Here is a 20,980-nt window from a genome sequence, read left to right on the forward strand (position 1 = left end):
GGGATTGTTACATAGGGCTATACAGGCATCTAGTGGCAACACAATGATATCACAGATACTAAATTGTGCAAAATGTTTATCTTAACAGTCAATTTACAAATAATGCATTCAGATTTGTGGAACTCAATGCACTAAATCTCCACAAATTAGTGTCGTTACTATGACAACCAATTTGAATGTGACAAGCAACTGGTGTCTGAAAAGAATTATATAATTCAATAGGGCAATAGGGATTTTGCCTAGGGCGTCAAATTGGCTAGAAACGGCCCTGGCTGCAATGGTAAAAGTTCCCTAACCCTAAGCTTAGTCAATGTGTCTCTCAATTAAAAGTAGTGTATCTTTGTTAAATTGGACAGTGACGAAAAGGTCTGTGAGTAAGATAGTGAATAGACCTAAGAAATTGGTTCAAAAAAATGATTGACGAAATAAAAAAATGTAAGCTCTGAGTCACTTTGTGTTCCACTGAAGAAGTAAAGAATATAATGTAGATTTGAAATAACATGAGTAAATAATGACAGAATGACCATTTGATGTGATCAACATCTATTAAGATGAAAGCATTTTAGCTTAGACTTAGAATATAAATCCATCAGTACTTTGTCCAAACATGCACATTTAAAAAATGCTGATATATAAATATGTTTACAAGAATAAATCTTAAGACAATACCTTTCACATTGAATAGAAAGCTACAAAAAATATATATTCTGTTTTATTTCATGATCACAATTCTCATAAGAGCAGGAACGTTGCTTTATTTACTTGCTATCTGAAGTATCATTTACACAAAACAGTAGAAATGTTGCAGTTAGGTATTAGCATTCTATGCTATGTTAAATTTTACATCCCATGCATGTTAAAGCTGTTAGATCTGCACTCTCTAAAATTCTGAAAGCATTCCATATTATTTTTGTGTTACCTGAGTGTTAGGCATTAGGTCCTTTACTCGTAAAATATTATTTTATTAAATTGATGTTTTATTAGCAATAAAATAAAACAAACAAGTTGAAATTGAAGTGCAGATTTTAAGCTTTAATTCAAGGGGTTGAACAAAAATATAACATAAAATGCTTAGGAAATACAACCATTTTTATACACCATTTTCCCATTTTCAGGGCCTCAGATGTAATTGGACAAATAAATATAATCATAAATAAAATGTTCATTTTTAATATTTTGTTGAGAATCCTTTGCAGGCAATGACTGCCTTACGTCTGGAGCTCATGGACATCAGCAGAGACTGGGTTTCTTCTTTCTGATGCTTTGCCAGGTCTTTACTGCAGCTGACTTCAGTTGTTGTCTGTTTGTGGCTCTTTCTGCCTTTAGTTTTATCTTCAGCGAGTGAAATCAGGTTGAGATCAGGAGATTGACTCGGCCATTGCAGAATATTCCACTTTTTTACCTTCAAAAACTCCGGGGTTGCTTTTGCTGTATGTTTTGGGTCATCGTTCATGTGTATTATGAAGCGCCGCCCAATCAACTTTGCTTAATTTCAGCCATTCAAAGAATGCTTTTCCAGAAGTGCTCTGGCTTTTTTAAATGTTTTTGGCGAAGTCTAATCTGGGCTTGTTTGCAGTTTATGGTGAAGCCTCTGTATTTGCTGTATTTCATCTGATGTTTTATTTTCCAAATTTTAAGACCAGCCAAGGACCAGATATGTTTCATTATGTCCTGATATGGAAAACCATGGAATTCAATAAGGTGTCCTAACTTTTTCACATGACTGTATATAAATAACTACAAGTCAAGCTGCAATCCCAAACAGGACCACACAGAAATGCCAACATACCTGCTTAACCTGACTTTATATAAATATATACAGATCTATTCAGAATGATTAAACAGAGCAAAACACATTCTGAATTTGTCGAATGTGGCGATCTGAAGGCAGATGAACATGACCAGTGAAGAGTTCCTCTGTCAGAGTGAGTGTTGATATGTACTGTATATAAACTAGGGCTGCCAGTTTAACACATTAACTTAATTAATTAGTAATGAAAAAATGACGCGATTTAAATATTTTAACGCAGTTAACGCACTGGCCCCGCCCCCAGACCTGTATGTCATCTTACATTTCATACAGTTGACTGTTGACAAATATGATGCAGTGCAACAACTCCATAAATGCAGTTATGCCCTAAAATTCAAGATATTGGTGCAAAAATGCTCCTGTATGAGTTTTTGTCTCATATTTATATCATTTGATAAACAATTTTGCGCTAGCAGGGAGAGCAATAGCCAATCACACGAGTGCTGTTTGTTCCGAAGTGAAAATGTTATTTTATACAACAGTTCAGTAAATAAGAAGCTAATATTGTGTTATATTTTAAACACAATATTGTCTGTTTTTGCTCAGTTTTGCCAACAAAAATACTACCTATAAAGCCACAGCAGAATTGTTCTGCGTCTTCGAACTACACAGAGGTGTTCAGTTTCTGAATGAATCCGCGTTTTGAACAAATCAGGTGAATCAATGATTTAAAGGCCCATTCATACCGTTTACTGAATTCCTGAATGAATCAGCCGTTTAAACGAATCAAATGCATGAATAAAGCAAAAAAGACATTTACCGCCACCTGTAGGCAGTTTTACTTTCTTATTCAGAGTATTATTGCATTTTTAAAAAAGGGGGGGAAAATTAAAGGGATAGTTCACCCAAAAATATTTATTCTGTCATCATTTACTCAAACCTGAATGACTTACTTTCTTTTGTGGAACATAAAAGAAGGTATTTTGAAGACTGTTGGTAACAAAGCTGTTTTGGTTACCAATAACTTCAATGCATGAACGAAAAATTGTTTCTCAAAAAAAAAAAATTCTCAAATTATCTTCTTTTATGTTCAATAGTTTATGCTTGACCGTTGTAGCCTAAATGTTTATGTGTAATAAATTGTATGTTGAATTAAATTAAATATTTCTTTCTAAAGCTACTGTTTGTAATGTCTACTTTATACTTATTCATTTCACACAAAAATAGTTTGAAATAATCTTTTGGGGTATTTTCACTGCCAAATGTACTTTGTGATTAATTACATTAATTAATCGACACATGTAATTAATTAGATTAACATTTTTAATTGACTGACAGCCCTAGTATAAACACCACTGACCATTGCAAACTCCTATAAAAACACGCATCTTCAGTGAGTGTCCTTTATAAAACACTTAGCAGACATGTGACCATACTGAAATGTGCTTGTACGAAAAGCTATCAGAGAGCGCACAAAACAGTTAAACTTTTGATTGTTTGCACACTAATAATAACAGACTCGTGCATCTAATAGTGTATGATTGCTGGATGTCACTGTAATCGTCTTTACCTCCACCACAATCGTCATCCATCAAAACTTTACTGGTGAGAAATTATTTTGCTTTATTCAGCCCATACAGACTAGTTCTGACATCATATTTCTTATTAATAGAGGTATGTATTTTATTTTATTGTATTATTTAATAACATTTTTTAATATGTATGTGTGCATTAAAAATATCATTCCGGCAATAAGAATGATGCTGAGTCAAATGAAGATAAAGATGTGTTTATTGAACCAATCAGATAAGAGTAAATTGAGAGTCAGCGAGAGCCTCATTTGATTGGCTGCAAGAAGAAGGTCCCGCCTTCCACTCGCACTTGCAAATCTGAATCAGTGAGAGAATCGTGCCAAAACTGCAAGCGTAAAGACGCAGAAGTACATCAGGTTATTTGGGGAACATTTTGCCCTACGCATAGAAGAAGTAATTTAGACATTTGCAACTATTTTTTTTCCTACAAACACATATTGGTTTTACGCGTTCAATCCATTTTGCAGTTCTTGATAAGGTTGTTTTCGCTTGCAAAACGCTTTGCACAAGCTTCCAATACTTTTGGCTGTATTTGGGAGAAACAACAGTGTCAAAAGTATAAGCACGGAAAAATGTCAGAAGAATACAGATCATATTTATTTTGCCTTAGCTTGAAGTTGCAGTTTTACAATACATGAATTACACTTACAAAAAAATTGTAAAATGCTGCAAATCTTATTTTCTTACACTTGAAATGTGATTTACACTTTTACCAATCTTTTCTTGAGCATGCAAAATTCATTTATGCTTGCTATTTTTATACACTTGCACAAATCTTACCCTTCATGTGCGAATCTTTTAGCCGTTTTATCTACAAAGGTATGTTTGTTTCCCACCAATCACTGCACAAGATAAGGTTACTTATGATGACGAAAGCACGTTAGTGCTAGCCCTCCCGGAACTCATAAAGATTGCATTGCAGTGCCTGCAGTTGGAAATAAATATGTATGGAATAGTGATGCACGGATGGCGGTTATAACTGCGGGCACTGTGGATAATCCACGGGTCGGGTGGGTCGGGTAATAAAAAATGCATTCTGATTATTTGCGGGTGAGTCGCAGGTGGATAAAATAAATAATTAATGATGCAAATATTAACGACATTTTCTAAAATATGAACGTGTTTTAAATAGGCTACAAAAATTGAATAAACTTTTAAAAAATATTAAAAGTTATTCAACAGAACATTATTTAGTCAAGAGCAGTGAGGGATTTTCTCTGTCTTTTGTTGTTTGATTAACATTAATGACAGACAGCACAGCTTTATTAGGCTGCTGTCACAAGACCTTTTTCACGGATCCAATACTTAGGGATGGGTACCAAAACCCGGTATTTAATTATGAATCTAAATTATGAAAGACCGGAGTATCGATAAGCTCTGACATTAACAGTTCTGCTATCGGTACTGGAGAAATGAATAAAACACACATACATTTATTATTGCTATATATACATTATCTTACAAATTCTATCTCACCAGAGTCACCAGCTGTTTTTCAAACATTTGTCTATGATGCATTTTTGCTATTCGCAATTCAGAAGCGAGATCACGCCCACGCGGAGCAGCTTCAGCACGCGCAACATGAAATTAATTATGTTTAATTATGATAGAAGAGAGAACTAAAAATTCAATCTTCTGCTTACACTGATTTATACTTCTGCGTCGGACCTACGCCGTAGCCTTTATGCCGTGGGTTATGCGTCAGTTTTCATTTATACTTCTGCATCGTTGTCCGCGTCAACGTGCAGTACACACGCAAACCGCTAGTCTGCAGTGTCCACGGGCATGTGCTGGTGTAACCCGCAGTACCACGGCAAAAGCCGAAGAAGTGGCTCATCGGAGAAGCATTATAGCCGTGACGGCGGCAAATTAATATCATAAAAAAATCATTAAATCATTATTTAAAACTACAAAAAGGAGACGACAACAACGGAGCAGGAGGTGATGGCATTCTTTCAATCTGCACAAGGACTTGTACCACGGCAGATCAACATTGTTTGTTGCGGACAACTACTGATGTATAATGCTATGTAGTATCATAAATGATAAGACACTTGTTCTTTGCTTTGTTTTATTTTATATAAGAACTAAAAATTCAATCTTCTGCTTACACTGATCTATACTTCTGCGTCGGACCTACGCCGTAGCCTTTATGCCGTGGGTTATGCGTCAGTTTTCATTTATACTTCTGCGTCGTTGTCCGCGTCAACGTGCAGTACACACGCAAACCGCTAGTCTGCAGTGTCCACGGGCATGTGCTGGTGTAACCCGCAGTACCACGGCAAAAGCCGAAGAAGTGGCTCATCGGAGAAGCATTATAGCCGTGACGGCGGCAAATTAATATCATAAAAAAATCATTAAATCATTATTTAAAACTACAAAAAGGAGACGACAACAACGGAGCAGGAGGTGATGGCATTCTTTCAATCTGCACAAGGACTTGTACCACGGCAGATCAACATTGTTTGTTGCGGACAACTACTGATGTATAATGCTATGTAGTATCATAAATGATAAGACACTTGTTCTTTGCTTTGTTTTATTTTATATAAGAAGGTGTAACATTAAAATATATTAAAGTGCACATAAACACACACAAAACTCAAGCACATATGGAGGGAGGGGTTCTTGCAGACCAATCACAGTGCTTGTGGTCCACGTAGCATTGACGCGCTGTTAGATTTTTGGAGAGGTGCACGTCAGGCTACGGCGTATGGGTGTGCGTCTATGCGTAAGCTATGGTGTAGGTCCGACGCAGAAGTATAAATCAGCCTTAAGGCCTGTGGCTGTTTTATTAAGCTAATTTAATTTTTTTTATTTCGATTTTGGCTTCTAAGGATTATACAAAAGAAGACATGAGGTAAAGCTATTAAAAACTAGCTGCATTTCGTCTTGCGCAACTTCTTTCCCTTCACAGCGGTGCGCATTCGTCAGAATCAGCTCAATCTGTGATTGTTGTAAGATGCTATCTTTACTGTTGCTAAATTGCGGGACATGTTTGATAATAAAATGTTGAAAGCACAATACGCTCAAGAGACGCTGTTCCTCAGGCTGAAATGTGTGTGCGCGGCGCGCTCCAAAACGGACAAACAAATTACACTTTGAGCTTCGGGTGCATGTCCAAACTATCAAATACATACAAAAATATGTCAAAATGGCCGGCTTGGAGAGTATTTACTTACACACATTTTCTGTCTTAAGTGGAGGAGAACAGGTGGGAGAAAATCCAATGTGTGTCAATATATTGTCTTAAAGTGACATATCAAATACATACAAAAATATGTCAAAATGGCCGGCTTGGAGAGTATTTACTTACACACATTTTCTGTCTTAAGTGGAGGAGAACAGGTGGGAGAAAATCCAATGTGTGTCAATATATTGTCTTAAAGTGACAGACTGGCGCTTGGGCCATCAACATGCAAATCTGCTCTTAATCTGAATAACGTTATAGCTTTAATAAGCATTAATCTATCAATACATACACTGAAAACTATGCAGTGTGCATTTACATTTGATTACTTTTAAATTTATTTTGTAGGCTATTACTTACCTGAACAGTAATGTTAGTAGAACTTCATGAAAATAATAAATTTTTGTGACGATGCAACGATAACCGATTAGACTATTGACAATTCTGTCAGCTGTCCCGAAACGCGAGCTAAAGTCTAATATCGCAGCGTGCAGCAGCTCTAGATGCGCCGATGTGAAGAGAAGGTCAAAGAGAGAGCACGCGTACAGCTGAATCACTCACGCTGTTTTCATCTGATGGTTTGCGTGGATTTATTTACTCATCTAACCTACACGCTATAGGCCAGGGGTGGCGAACATCGGTCCTGGAGAGCCGCAGCCCTGCAGAGTTTTGCTTCAACCCTAATCAAACACACCTGAACAAGCTAATTAAGGTCTGAACAGTTACTAGGAAGCTACAGGCAGGGGATTTTTAATTAGGGTTGGAGCTGAACTCTGCAGGGCTGCGGCTCTCCAGGACCGGAGTTCGCCACCCCTGCTATAGGCTATTGAATAAATGTTTTGCTGCAATTTCCCTCATTTTAAAGTCGAAAGCTGTGGGAATGAGTAATGCGATGTATGCGCAATCCCGCAACGAAATTCAGGACCTGATTAAACATAATTCTATTATACAGGGAATTGTCAAATAGATTTTCATGACTTTTCAAAAACATTCTGGGTTTATATAGTTTTGCAAAACTTTCCAGACCTGGAAATTGCTGTTAAATGACTTTTCCAGGTTTTTCATGACTGTACGAACCCTAATGTGATGATCGGGTGCGGTTATCTAAATCAGACAAAAATACAGGTGCGGGCGGTTGGCAGGTGGATAATTTATTTGAAATGATTTATTTGGCGCTCCACAGATTGTGACTTGATGCTGATTGGATTATATATCCAGAACAAACTAGAATAGTGACAGCTGTGGTTGATTTTTTATGGGAAATAATCTCTCCCTATCGACCTAATAAAGAAACTGCCCCTGCTTGCATATACACCAGGCATAACATTATGACCACCTTCCTAATATTGTGTTGGTCCCCCTTTTGCTGCCAAAACAGCCCTGAACCATCGAGGCATGGACTCCACTAGACCCCTGAAGCTGTGCTGTGGTATCTGGCACCAAGATGTTCACAGCACATCCTTTAAGTCCTGTAAGTTGCGAGGTGAGGCCTCTATGGATCGGACTTGTTTTTTTAGCACATCACACAAATGCTCAATTGGACTGAGATCTGGGGAATTTGGAGGCCAGATCAACACCTCAAACCCGTTGTTGTGCTCCTCAAACCATTCCTCAACCATTTTTGCCTCGCCCCTGCTTGCATATACACCGATCAGGCATAACATTATGACCACCTTCCTAATATTGTGTTGGTCCCCCTTTTGCTGCCAAAACAGCCCTGAACCATCGAGGCATGGACTCCACTAGACCCCTGAAGCTGTGCTGTGGTATCTGGCACCAAGATGTTCACAGCACATCCTTTAAGTCCTGTAAGTTGCGAGGTGAGGCCTCTATGGATCGGACTTGTTTTTTTAGCACATCACACAAATGCTCAATTGGACTGAGATCTGGGGAATTTGGAGGCCAGATCAACACCTCAAACCCGTTGTTGTGCTCCTCAAACCATTCCTCAACCATTTTTGCCTTGTGGCAGGGCGCATTATCCAGCAGAACAAAACATCACACTGCCTCCGCCGGTCCAGTTCTGTTGCTCACGTGCCCACTGTCAGCGGTGGACCTGTCAGCATGGGCACCCTGACTGGTCTGCGGCTATGCAGCCCCATATGCAACAAACTGCGATGCACTGTGTATTCTGACACCTTTCCATCAGAACCAGCATTAACTTCCTGAGCAATTTGAGCTACAGTAGCTCGTCTGTTGGATCAGAACACACGGGCCAGCCTTCGCTCCCCACGTGCATCAATGAGCCTTGGCCGCCACTGGTTCACCACTGTTCCTTCCTTGGACCACTTTTGATAGATACTGACCACTGCAGACCAGGAACACACCGCAAGAGCTGCAGACCCAGTCGTGCAGCCATCACAATTTGGCTCTTGTCAGACTCGCTCAAATCCTTACGCTTGCTCATTTTTCCTGCTTCTAACACATCAACTTTGAGGATAAAATGTTCACTTGCTTCCTAATATATCCCTCCCACTAACAGGTGCCTTGATGAAGAGATAATTAGTGTTTTTCACTTCACCTGTCAGTGGTCATAATGTTATGCCTGATAGATGTAAATAACACATGTAAAGTGAATTTATATAATTTACTTGTATTTACTAATGCAAAACACATGTATCATTATTTCATCAAGAGGAACAGACCTGAATTAAACCTGAACATACCTGATATGGCCATCCGTCCATCCACCCATCCATCCTTCCCTCCCTCCATCAATCCAACTATCTATCCATTCTTCCCTCTATCCATTCCTCCATTAATCAATTCATCCATCAATCCCTCCACCCATCAATCCCTCCCTCCATCCATCTATTCATCCATCCATCCATCCTTCCATCCCTCCTCAGTCCAACCACCTATCCATTCTTCCCTCTACCCATTCATCCATCAAACAATCCATCCATCTGTCTGTCAGTCCATCCGTCTATCCATCAATCCATCTATCCATCCATCCATTCATCCCTCCATCCATCTATCCATCACCTGTAGTATGCTGCATGTCTTTAGATTGTTGGGGAACCTGGAGGAAACCCACACAGACATGGAGAGAACATGCAAACTCTACACAGAAAGGCCTTGAACCAGAGACCTGCTTGCTGTGAGGCACATCTTTAGACCTTTGCTATGTACAAAAGCACAGATCTGTGATAAAAAGATATTTGACTTTAGAGAAGAACATGTAGCTATAGGTATGTTTGTTACAGGAAAAAGTAACCCTTCTAGTGAGACTTTGAGAGAGAAAATCTAAAATTGTCTTGGTAATATTAATAACACATTTACAATGGCACTAACTCATCAGACATGTGAGTGACTTCACACCATCTGAGTCACAGCGGTCAATGTCATTTGGACTTGTCCTAGCGAAATACAATGATACAGATTATGTACACGAAACAATCACGTTACTACTGTTGGCGAATGATTATTCAGATATAAAATTTATTTTGTCGCAGAAGAGGATGGATACACTAGTGAAGAATAATTGCTGTTCTCAGTTGGAATCAAAAACACAGTGGCTAAAACAACCACTCTTTGCAGAAAATCACTTGACTTTCTCTCTCTCTCTCTCTTTCTCTCGCACTAATGACCCAGTTTCAGTTTCAGAGCAAGAGAAAGAGAGCGATAGAAAGAGCAGTGTGATTGATATGGAGCGAGCGCACTCAGGTCGCTTCATGCTGTGAGACGATTTGAAACTCAAACTCTTTATAAGGCAGAATAAAGAAAAGTCTTCCTCCCACTGCTTTCTCAGAAAAACAAACACTGTAAATATTTGTAAGTCTACATAGAAATTTGTTTGTCCTTGAAGCCATTCTTTGAGTCTTAAATTATTTACAGTGCGTCATTTCAGTTTTTAAAGATCTCTGAGAAGCTCATGCACAGCCTTGAGGGATGAGTGCAGTTCACAAAGAACAAACGCTTTCTCCAGCAAATTCTCCTGCTGTCATAAATATCATTCAGCACCTGAACAGCATCACAGGAAAAGCCACAACAAGGGCCGATTTGTGCAGTTCTGTCACAGTTATGCCTAACCTTTCATGCCTTAGCCAAGGATTCAAACTGCTAAAGAGTCAAAGAGTCAAACATGTAGAATCTCTAATGGCCTCTAACTTACACCCTCGAACGCTGAAGATACTCCAAACTCTTCATCAACATTGGCATTACGGTCAGTCGTGACCATTCAGAGTAGTTAATTGGATAGCCATGCAAGAGAGAGAATCAAAGATTTTAGTGAAATAGTTGATGGAGAAAGTCATAGAAAGACTGGTGTTAAACTATTGGCTGGCAACAGCTATACGTTTCCTCTCATGAACAAATATCTCTCTGTGCAATATGGGCAACTTTTCCTTTTTCTTAATACAAGTTCATATATTTTCATTTTGATTCAGTGTATTGTCCTGGTGTGATGCTGGTTTTAATTTGACTTTTTAAAATTTTTATCTATGTTGCTGATTACAACAAAGTTTTTAATGTTCTGCTCATGAATTTCATTGAATGTAGAGTAAATCATTGCTTAATTGCAGAATGGAAAACTATAATTTGGCAATGTTTTAATGAAATAATTATACAAATTACAGCACGGATGGACAGTATTTCAAATACATGTATTTGAAATACTATTTTGTATTTTCTATTTAAATACCTTTGGAAAAAGTCAGATGTATTTTGTATTTAAATACATTTAATCTTATTTTTTGTAGTTTAAAAATACATAAAATACTTTTTGTCAATCAACCTCTTTATTAGACTGCTGATTTCCTGGATCAACAAATATACAAAAATAATAAGATTAAATGTATTTAAATTCAAAATACATTTGACTTTTTTCCAAAGGTATTTAAATACAAAATACAAAATAGTATTTCAAGTACATGTATTTAAAATACTGCCCATCCCTGCAGGAAATCAGCAGTCTAATAAGGAGATTGATTGGCAAAGTACCTTATGTATTTTGAAATACAAAAATACTAAGATTAAATGTATTTAAATGCAAAAAGGTATTTAAAAACAAAATAGTATTTTGTATTTCAAATACATGTATTTCAAATACTGCCCAATCCCTGTGTCATGTTTATCAAAAATAAAACTGATTAAAATATGGACCACACTTTATTGTTATTTAAATGGTTTATCCTGATCTTCTTACAGGCACTGTAAGCAGCACATAAACTTATTGAATAAACAGTAATTCTGGTTGCTACATGCAAAACATAAACATTTGTTTATCTGAGGAATATTACGTCTAATCCACTTCGTCTGCAACAAATTATGCAGACTGTGCGCAAACGTCACTACGGGAAGCAGAAAGCGTTATTTTCAACTCCTCATCGACTGCAAGCCGATCGGTTAAAGCCAAGAATGGAATCTGAAGCTCCGGAGTCCGGACAGAAACTGTCACAGTCTTCAGCGGGTGTGCACGTGATGGCCACCAGATGACACTGTTCTCTGTGAGCACATGGCTTGTGTTGTGTTTGTTTGGTGCCATGTGCTCTCTCCTGTCTATTGTCTTGCCCCGCCCATCTTGTTACCTCATTATTGTTTAAGTTGCTCCACCTGTGTCTCCCTCGCTAGCCTCCTCATTTGGTTTCCTATTTATTCTCCTGGTGTCTGTAATCCTGTGCTGATCCGTCATTTTTCATTGTGTGTGTGTTATGTCTGCATGTAGTGCAGTTCCTGCCTGTCTGGTTGTTTTAGTTTGTTTAGGTTTCATTTTATTATTGAAAGAAAGAACCCTTCATCCTGCACTTGAGGACTAGCTTCATCTCTCCACGTGCACCGTGACAGAAACGGCAACGCTGAACTACAAACGTAAAGAGGCGCGTGGGCCACAGCGCGGCATATCTCCATAAGCAGGGTTAAAACGAGAAATAACTCAGGCTGTGTTCGAAATGCCATACTACCATACTACTCTTACTATTTCTGCAGTATCCAGTATGTATGCTGTGCATAGTATGCAAATTTTCTGTATACATGTAATACCCGGATGACCTACTATATTCGCCAGAATCTGCTAAATATAACTCAAGTACACTGAAATCAGTACAGAAGCTGTTCAGAATGGCATACTACCATACTATATTGCAGTATACTGTGAATAGTATGTGAATTTTCTGGATGCATGGAATGCCCAGATTACTTGCTACATTGGCTGAAATGTTATGTATGCATCTGAAGATGCTGCATGGGATACTGTTTCCCAGAACGCAATGTGCTCCATGTGACGTTTCATCTTCAAACGCACGAGTGAACTGGAGGTGGGGAATAGTAATTATAAATGTAACGCTTGTATTTGTACGTATATACATACACATGTAAACTACAAACTATCGCTGTGTATCTAAAAACAGTATTGTTAGTAGGACATAAATTGTACTTTAATCTCTACAACACGTTTCTGATCATCAAATGACGTCACCGTTATCTTTATAGCGCTTTATACAGTACAGATTCTTTCAAAGATATTAAATAATACTGCAGCAATGTAATGTATAAATAAAAATATTTCAATTATGCAAACAGAATTAAATTCCACTGTCAAGCAGCTCTAAAAAGAAATGGAGTGTATTACTCGAAGGACAAATAGACCAATTTGTTGGCAGAGGCTATTTACATTAACTCCGCCCACCCATGCCTGGCTGTGATTAACAGCACTGCAAAATACACTTGTGTTTCTGAAGTATCAGTGGCGCAGCGAGTAAAACATGAGCTGCTTGCTTTTGACGCAGTTGACCCGAGTTCGATCCCGGCTTTTGTCAAACTCATGCTTCTCCTTTTCCCATCACATACCAGATCAGAAATAAATGTATTTTCAATAAAAATTAAGTAAATATTTGAAAAGTGGAAATAAAACGCCTCAATAATACAGTGTTGTGTGTGCTTTAGGAAGGTTTTTGTCCCAATAAAGTGGCTTTTATCTAATACAATTTATATATATATATATATGATAATTTACACTCAATATGTTATTGCATACTGTTTTATAATGTACTACAGTATTGAGGTATAAATATCTGCCACCTAACTACTATTTACACTCCTGTTGCTAAAGAAAATGCTGCTATTTTAGTGTAAACAGAATTGATCATTATTTGCACTTAGTGTAACTAGAATATATCGCTTTTTAATATATCGCCACTTAGTGTAACTACCAAAAATATCAGTAAAGACAGCTCAGTGTTGATTTAATTCTGTCCAATATGTAAAGTTAATCATTATGAAATGAGTTCAATTGGGCAATATAGCATTGTTTACTAGTATGAAGCCTTATTAACAAGCCTTTGTAAAAAGAACAGTTAGCTCGTTTGTTTCTAAGGTAACGACCTCGACAGCTGTGCTGAATTAATGTTCAGTGTGTCATGTGACAGCACATTAAGCATACTACTCTGAAACATTTATTGCTTATTGTATACTGTTTCACACACTATTCTTTAAAAAAAAATAGTAGGCAGTATGCACTGTGTACTGCGCAGTAAGCAAGTATGCCATTTCGAACACAGCCTCAGTTTATTGTTACTCTTGACAAGTACGAATTTATTTAATTAAACGCGGTGTTCCGATGTGAAACTTGAAATAACACTTTGTGCATTTTCACTCAAGTTTACTCTAATGTTATTGCCTTGACAAACTCATCAGTAAGTAGTGTATTTAGCTACAGTATGGCAATAAAAAAATTGTTAATGTTTCTTATATTATTCGACAGTATTTGTTAGTTATTAATGTTAAAGTAATTACGTGCATTTGCAAATAAGGTGTTAATAGACTGCTGCTCTTTTAGATAAAAGCAGCCTCACGTATGCACGATGTTCTTCTAGCTTTAGGAATGCAGTTTCCCTTCAATGTTTTAACAGACTGGGTCGCATGTAATAGTGGGTCGTGAGAGAGATGTGCTCGTGAGAATGAGAGAGGACAGCAGACCTGTACGTGTCTTTCATCATTAATGAGCTTCATTCGTGTTTTCGTTAGATGGCAGCAAAGCAGCAGAGAAACATCAGCAGCTCTGCAGCATCCGCATCCGAACACTTAAGCGCGAGCTGCTGCTGTCATTACCGAGCCGAGCCGAGCCAGAACACACACATATACACACACACACTCACGCGCGGGGCGGCCAGAGCTGCATTCATCGGAACCAGACGACATGAGCTGCTTTTGGATACACTCGATCCTCATCCCGGGATTCTTCGTACTCTTCGGATTTGAAGGTAAGAATCTGATGGTCTTTATTTCTGCATGCGCTCGTGAGGCGTGTGTTCACGGCGGTGTAACCAGAGGACGTGCCACAGATAACTTCAGTCCGCCTCACTGTGATGTTTCAGAGCAGATCGCTCTCGATTTCTGAATACTGATCGCCTGATGTTCAGATCACATTTCCCCGAACGCGTCTTAGATTATTGGGTTTGTTTCTACTTTCCTCCGTCTCCGGATTGCCCGCCGTGCTGGAGTTTGTTCAGTGAGTGGGATTCAGACGCGAATTAGCTGATTATTTCGTGGATGGACACGAACCTACGATGATCTGAATGTAGCAGCGCATTCTAGTGTGGAGATGATGATGATGATGATGATGAGCGAACGGGATTTTCTCTGATTGTTGTCGGAGGCCAGTGCTTCACAGACTGATGCAGAGCTACACCTGCATGTGTCCTTGCAGGACCTTTGACCTCCAGTACACTGAAGCTTTCAAACAGGTCCTGCTGTCAGTATGTGGTTCAGAGCAGCTTTCATTGGCTCAGCTGGAGGAGTGATGTTGAGATGGTGTCTGCACACAAGGAAAAGGTGTAGTTTGTAGCTTATGTGTATTATGGAGCCAGAGCAATAACTTCTTTCCATCTAATGTTATTGATGAGGCTGCTTATGTCCATTAGTGCTATTGATTTGCTCTCAGGATAAAGAAAGCGCTCATTAGGATGCACAGTAACTCTGGAACCCACAGACACTCATTTATCTCTCATTTAAATTACAGCAAGGCTTTACAATGCCATTACGATAATTTTTTTCTTCCAGACATGAAGTTACCATTACGGACATGAACACAAGCAGTAAAAGCAGCTGAAGCTAACTGTTTCTTTTTATTATAAAGAATGAAGTGATCACTAGTTAGATCTGCGTACAGGTGTAGAATGGTGCATGTCACATTTTCCCATTCTGCTTCTGCTCCTGTTCTTCCGGTTATCCATACGATTACATATCGATGTAACTTAAGTGCTCGCCTAGAATGCTTCTCAATTCATGAGGTAGCTGTTGTGATGTGGGAACAGTGACAAATTAAACCAAAGCTTTGTCTGTCTCTGTCTGTGTGCGAGGATGAGCTGCAAATAGGGGTCTCTGTTAGATCAGGTCACTATGGGGCTTCACCAGAAGTCCTTCACTCATTTACACAAACTGTAGAAATCTCCAGGATATAAGCCTACATTCTTGCAGGTCATCCTTTAGCATGTTCATGAGTTAGCAGGACTTATCAGTTATTTGGAATTATTGAGGTTTGTGATCTCATTGGGTACATGGTAGAAAATCATACACAGGTTCCATACCTATATGTTAATTCTGTATCACTCAGGTTGTTTAAACAGAGTTCCAAAATGCATTTAACTGTAATAATTGTACTGTGTGTTGGAATGTACTTGGAGACGTATTTGTTCCCTTTAATTATTAAAGGACACCATGTGAAACACGTACTCATCAAAACCATATTCTGACAGATTCTTCTCATTCAGTACTCGACAGTACATTATTACATCACTGGCAATCCTTCTCCGAAGAAAATGAAAACAAGAAAAGGTTTCATGTTTTAATGGTGATATGACAGTAACCTACTAATCTCCACGTTTCTCCATTTTGAGTAGGCTATTGTTTTGTAGAGCTCTTATCAAAAATCATGGCAAATGATTTGCAGTATTTACGCTAACATTCCCTCATGGCTTGATTTGGTCCTGTGACTCCATTTGCATGCTGTTTGGAGATATAGAGCTGTAGTCATTATACATTCTGGTCAGGCAGCGTTTGTGTTTGATGGGTGCTGAAGAGAACAGGGAAGGAAATGAATTCTGCTCTGGGAGCGACTGATTCCATTTGGCCCTACGTTTATTGACATCTGCAAGGTGCTTCAGCGACCACAGAGGTTAGAAAGCCCACTCAAACCAGGATCACTAGTTATATGCAGTCAGAGGCGATGTTGTGGTCAATCCCTGCGAATGCTACTGTTTTCTGGGAGCGTCCTGATTCCATTTGGCCCTACGTTTATTGACATCTGCAAGGTGCTTCAGCGACCACAGAGGTTAGAAAGCCCACTCAAACCAGGATCACTAGTTATATGCAGTCAGAGGCGATGTTGTGGTCAATCCCTGCGAATGCTACTGTTTTACTAGTATTCATTGGTAATGTCAACACCAAACTGCATGCATCTGTTGGGTTTATTTGAGGATAAGAAACACACCTAACATTCAAATCCAAATGTTTATTTTAAATTCGACTAATATTCATTCTTTATTCACAATCTCCTTATCACAGGCAGGGACAGTACTCAATGCAGCATGTGTTCGTGTTTGTGTGTGCTGTCTGCGTCACTCAGAGCATGTTCCTATATCAAACATTTTTCTACTGATATCGAAGAAGGTGTACGATATCAGTAGAAAAATGTTTGATAAATATCGATACCGTTTCATCGCCCAGGTCTATGTGAAAACATGTGTGCTAATAAATGCAGTGTGTATGTAAAATGTTTACATTCTGAGGCAGATTGCCGGCAACAGCTATTTTAGGATAGTTTGTGGCTAGGTCTCAGAGACTTAGGACTCCTCTTCACTGCTCCTAACCTTTCACAGATTTAGGAGCTAGTTTTAGTGCTGAAACACTTTGTGAAACACTCTTAGAGCAAAAATGTAGGAGTCCTAAATTTAGGACTGACACACCCATTATTTTTACGATTTTCTCCTAAATCGGCGAGTTATGAGCTACTTTTACCCTTAAGATGTTTTGTGAATACGGGCCCAGGTTCTTCTAAATGATTCTGAGATAGTGAAGAAACTAGAAAACCCAGCAGTAGCCTAACCCTCTCATGCAGTAGTACTCCTCTTCTAAATAGTATGCTGTGACTGAGTGTTTTTACCATCAGGTAATCGTGATTCATTTTCTGATGAATTGGGTTTCCTGTAGTGTCAGTTTTCTTCAGATATAAACTGTGTTGATTTTCTGTCCTTCTCTTGAATCAGGATCTGTTCAGACACTGAATGCTGAATCAGACGCCGTGGTCGTGCCGCTTCGTTTCTGCTGTGTTTAATTAGAGGCAGGAGCTCAGCTGACAGCGGCGGCTAAAAGCTCGTGCTGATTTCTGTCAGGAAAGGCACAGTCGATTGACGTTGTTGTGCTGATTTGCAGAAGACTGACATGTAGTCATGACTTTCTGTTTGCTGTCTGGGTTCCCACTGTTTGTTTCTCCAGCATGTCACAGACTGACATTTATGAATTTTTAGGTTAGCATTAATTCATGCAGTCCATATCATGTACTTTTGTCTATAGTATGAGGCTCTGGTGTGAGGCTGATCTATGGATGGACCTGGTGATGCACACCTTACACATTATGTGTTGACAGGCACATTTATCAGCTCTCTAATTAAAATAGATGAATGAGATTAGATCAAAGATTAAATAGATTATGTTAGTTGCCAGAAGGAGAGATCACTTGATCTTTTTTAACACAAAAGTGATTATAATAAATGGTAGCTCAATTTCTAACTCTGAATGAGATACGGTGCTCCCCTTTCCTGTCGATTCCCTAATTTTTCATTTTTAAAAGTATTTTTCGTTCCTCGTTCTGTGCAGTACATCTCTTTAAACAGCATTTTAATGGTAAGCTTCTGATTTCATACATTATTTAGCTGTTTCCAAATATATGGAGTGGAAGGGAATGTCTATATAGTGAACATGGCATTTGACTTGCTCTTCCCTAATAATAAAGATTCTAATAAGCACCATTACAATATCAGCAATCATGTAAAGTTGAATAAAAGTTTGATGTAAAGGCACATCTCTCTCAACAAGAGAAACAGACACACAACAGGCGACAAGTGCAGCTGACAGGAGGCTCTCCGGAACATCTTTGAGATTACTGACGATCATGTGTTCATCAGATATCAGGTGAATATTATTAACAGGATACTTGAGTATAGTGTTCAGAAGAGCAGATTTCGTGACTCGTCTGTGAGCGTGTCCGTGAATGGTTTCAGCTGGGAAAGGCTCTCTGTAGGTTCGTCTAACTTGAGCATGAACTCGGTCTTGTTAAGGCGTCTCGGGATCGCTGGCCCAGGACAGCAGCATGTCACACACAGACACGAGGAACAGAAAGCTCCTGATGTTATATCACACCGCGTCAGAGGAAGAGCAGACGCAGTTGCCATGGCAACCTGTTCAAATACACAGCGGCAAGGAGCGAGCGCCAGATCAGCCGAATGTAAACGCAAACATTTGGGGGTCAAATGATGTGGTCTTCACACCTACATCGCAAGTCTTGAAAAACAAACTAAATGCTTTACTGTTTATTAAGGATTCCTTTTATATCAGGAGTATTAACTGAAGGTCTGAAACCGTATGAAAGTCTGGCCTCATCTGTTTAAACAGTCTGCAAGAAAGTGTGACTTTGCTTCTTTTCATTATCTATTGTAAGTTGCATTAAGTGAAGAGTATGCATTGTTTTATTTCTACATATGATTATTCAATTTCTGTTTTATTTCTTACTTACTGTAGCTGAAAAAGCTCTGTTTAACTCATTTGTATCTTTTTCGTAAATTGTTAGCATCTTGGCTGGTGCAGTGATCCCTGAGCGTCTGAGCTGTAAACGTCTCGTGAGCAGCATGCGCTGTTATTGACGTGACATGAACCTGACGGTGAAGTAGAAGGTGGACTGTCTCTCTGACGAGAGATCAGCAGCGTTCGATGCTAAGCGTCCATCTGCTGTGACAGGAGAGATCATATGGTTGAGTTTCCAGATGGTCTTCACACCTGAGCATGAATATTCTGCGTGACGGTCCTGTGTAAGTGTGAGACTTCTCTGACTGTGAACTTCAGTTATTCCAGCTGTGGTCTTCTGGAAACACGTGGACTGACTGAAATGAATCCGTCAATCAGCTTTAGAAGCAGCTTATCCACCTTTTTCTTCAACGCGGAAGTAAGCCTATGGGTGAGACTTCCGGTTCATTAGCCGCTATAGGTAAATAACGAGGAGAATAACAACGTGCAGTAAACGGTAAAACTGTTTGCACTACAAACCAGTGTGTTCATAATTTCAGATAATACATTAAAATAATATGATAAGACACACCAACTTTCAATATCAAGCAGCAAAACGAACTGTTTTGCTCAGCTAAAAATAGCTGGACGGAGTGGACGCAGATGAAACCGGAAGCCATACCCATATATTTTCCAAATGGCCACGCCCATTTTTACGACAAGAAAAAGGTGGATAGAAATGAATCATTCAACAAACTGATTTGTGTGTTCATGCAAGTGTGCAGTGTGGAGAACACATTGAGTTTATTGATTCTTATCTGAGCAGCTTCCAGAATGAATGTGTGAAGATCTTAAATGCTTTCAGCAGCACAACATTGAGATGAGAGTGTGTGTGTTTGTGTTGTGTGTGTGTGTATGTGTATGTGTTGTGTGTGTGTGTGTGTGATTATTCCTGAAACACACAGTAATGTCGGTGCTGCAGGTGTTCATTGTCTCCACAGACAGAAGCCCAGAATAAAATACCTGTCCTCTTTCTCTGTCACTCTGCAGCACAACGAGAGTGTGTGTGTTTGTGTTGTGTGTGTTTGTGTTGTGTGTGTGTGTGTATGTGTATGTGTTGTGTGTGTGTGTGTGTGTGATTATTCCTGAAACACACAGTAATGTCGGTGCTGCGTGTATGTGTATGTGTTGTGTGTGTGTGTGTGTGATTATTCCTGAAACACACAGTAATGTCGGTGCTGCAGGTGTTCATTGTCTCCACAGACAGAAGCCCAGAATAAAATACCTGTCCTCTTTCTCTGTCACTCTCAGATGGGCCTAAACCAGTAAATGTAGAATTAAAAGTCTTAAGACAAATAAATAAATAGATTCACTTATTAGCACTTTTGGCAAAGAAAACGGCTTTGGCAAAACTGTTGGAAAGTAGGTATAAATATTCATGAAGTGAACCTTCCAGGATGAATATTCATGACTGGGCTGTTTGGCTGATTTTGATTATTGGTTTAGATGAGACGTCTCAATATGTGTATGAATGTAATTCTTGTACTGCTGGAAGTAGATACACGCAGTAGATACAAACACAACTCAGAGCTGTGTGTGTGTGCCTGGTATTCCCTATGTCTTGAGGAACAAATGTCCCCACAACGATAGTAATACCAGTAAATATTGACCTTGTGGGGTAAATTTTTGTTCCCCATGAGGAAAAGAGCTTATAAGGCATACAGAGTGAGTGAG

The 20,980-nt window shown here is 38.9% G+C and overlaps 1 protein-coding gene across 1 annotated transcript in view; it reads left to right on the top strand.

Annotated features, from left to right (window-relative positions):
• The first annotated feature begins 14,421 nt into the window (after window positions 1-14,421).
• lsamp (limbic system associated membrane protein) overlaps window positions 14,422-20,980 on the top strand; it is a 174,186-nt gene continuing 167,627 nt past the window's right edge. The window contains exon 1 of the mRNA XM_016241106.1: window positions 14,422-14,730. Within this exon, the coding sequence (XP_016096592.1) occupies window positions 14,667-14,730 (64 nt within the window). The 5' untranslated portion in view covers window positions 14,422-14,666. The remainder of the gene's footprint in view (window positions 14,731-20,980) is intronic.

The sequence above is a fragment of the Sinocyclocheilus grahami genome, unplaced genomic scaffold (genome assembly GCF_001515645.1).
Source record: "Sinocyclocheilus grahami isolate Dianchi unplaced genomic scaffold, SAMN03320097.WGS_v1.1 scaffold613.1, whole genome shotgun sequence".
Lineage (NCBI taxonomy): Eukaryota > Metazoa > Chordata > Actinopteri > Cypriniformes > Cyprinidae > Sinocyclocheilus > Sinocyclocheilus grahami.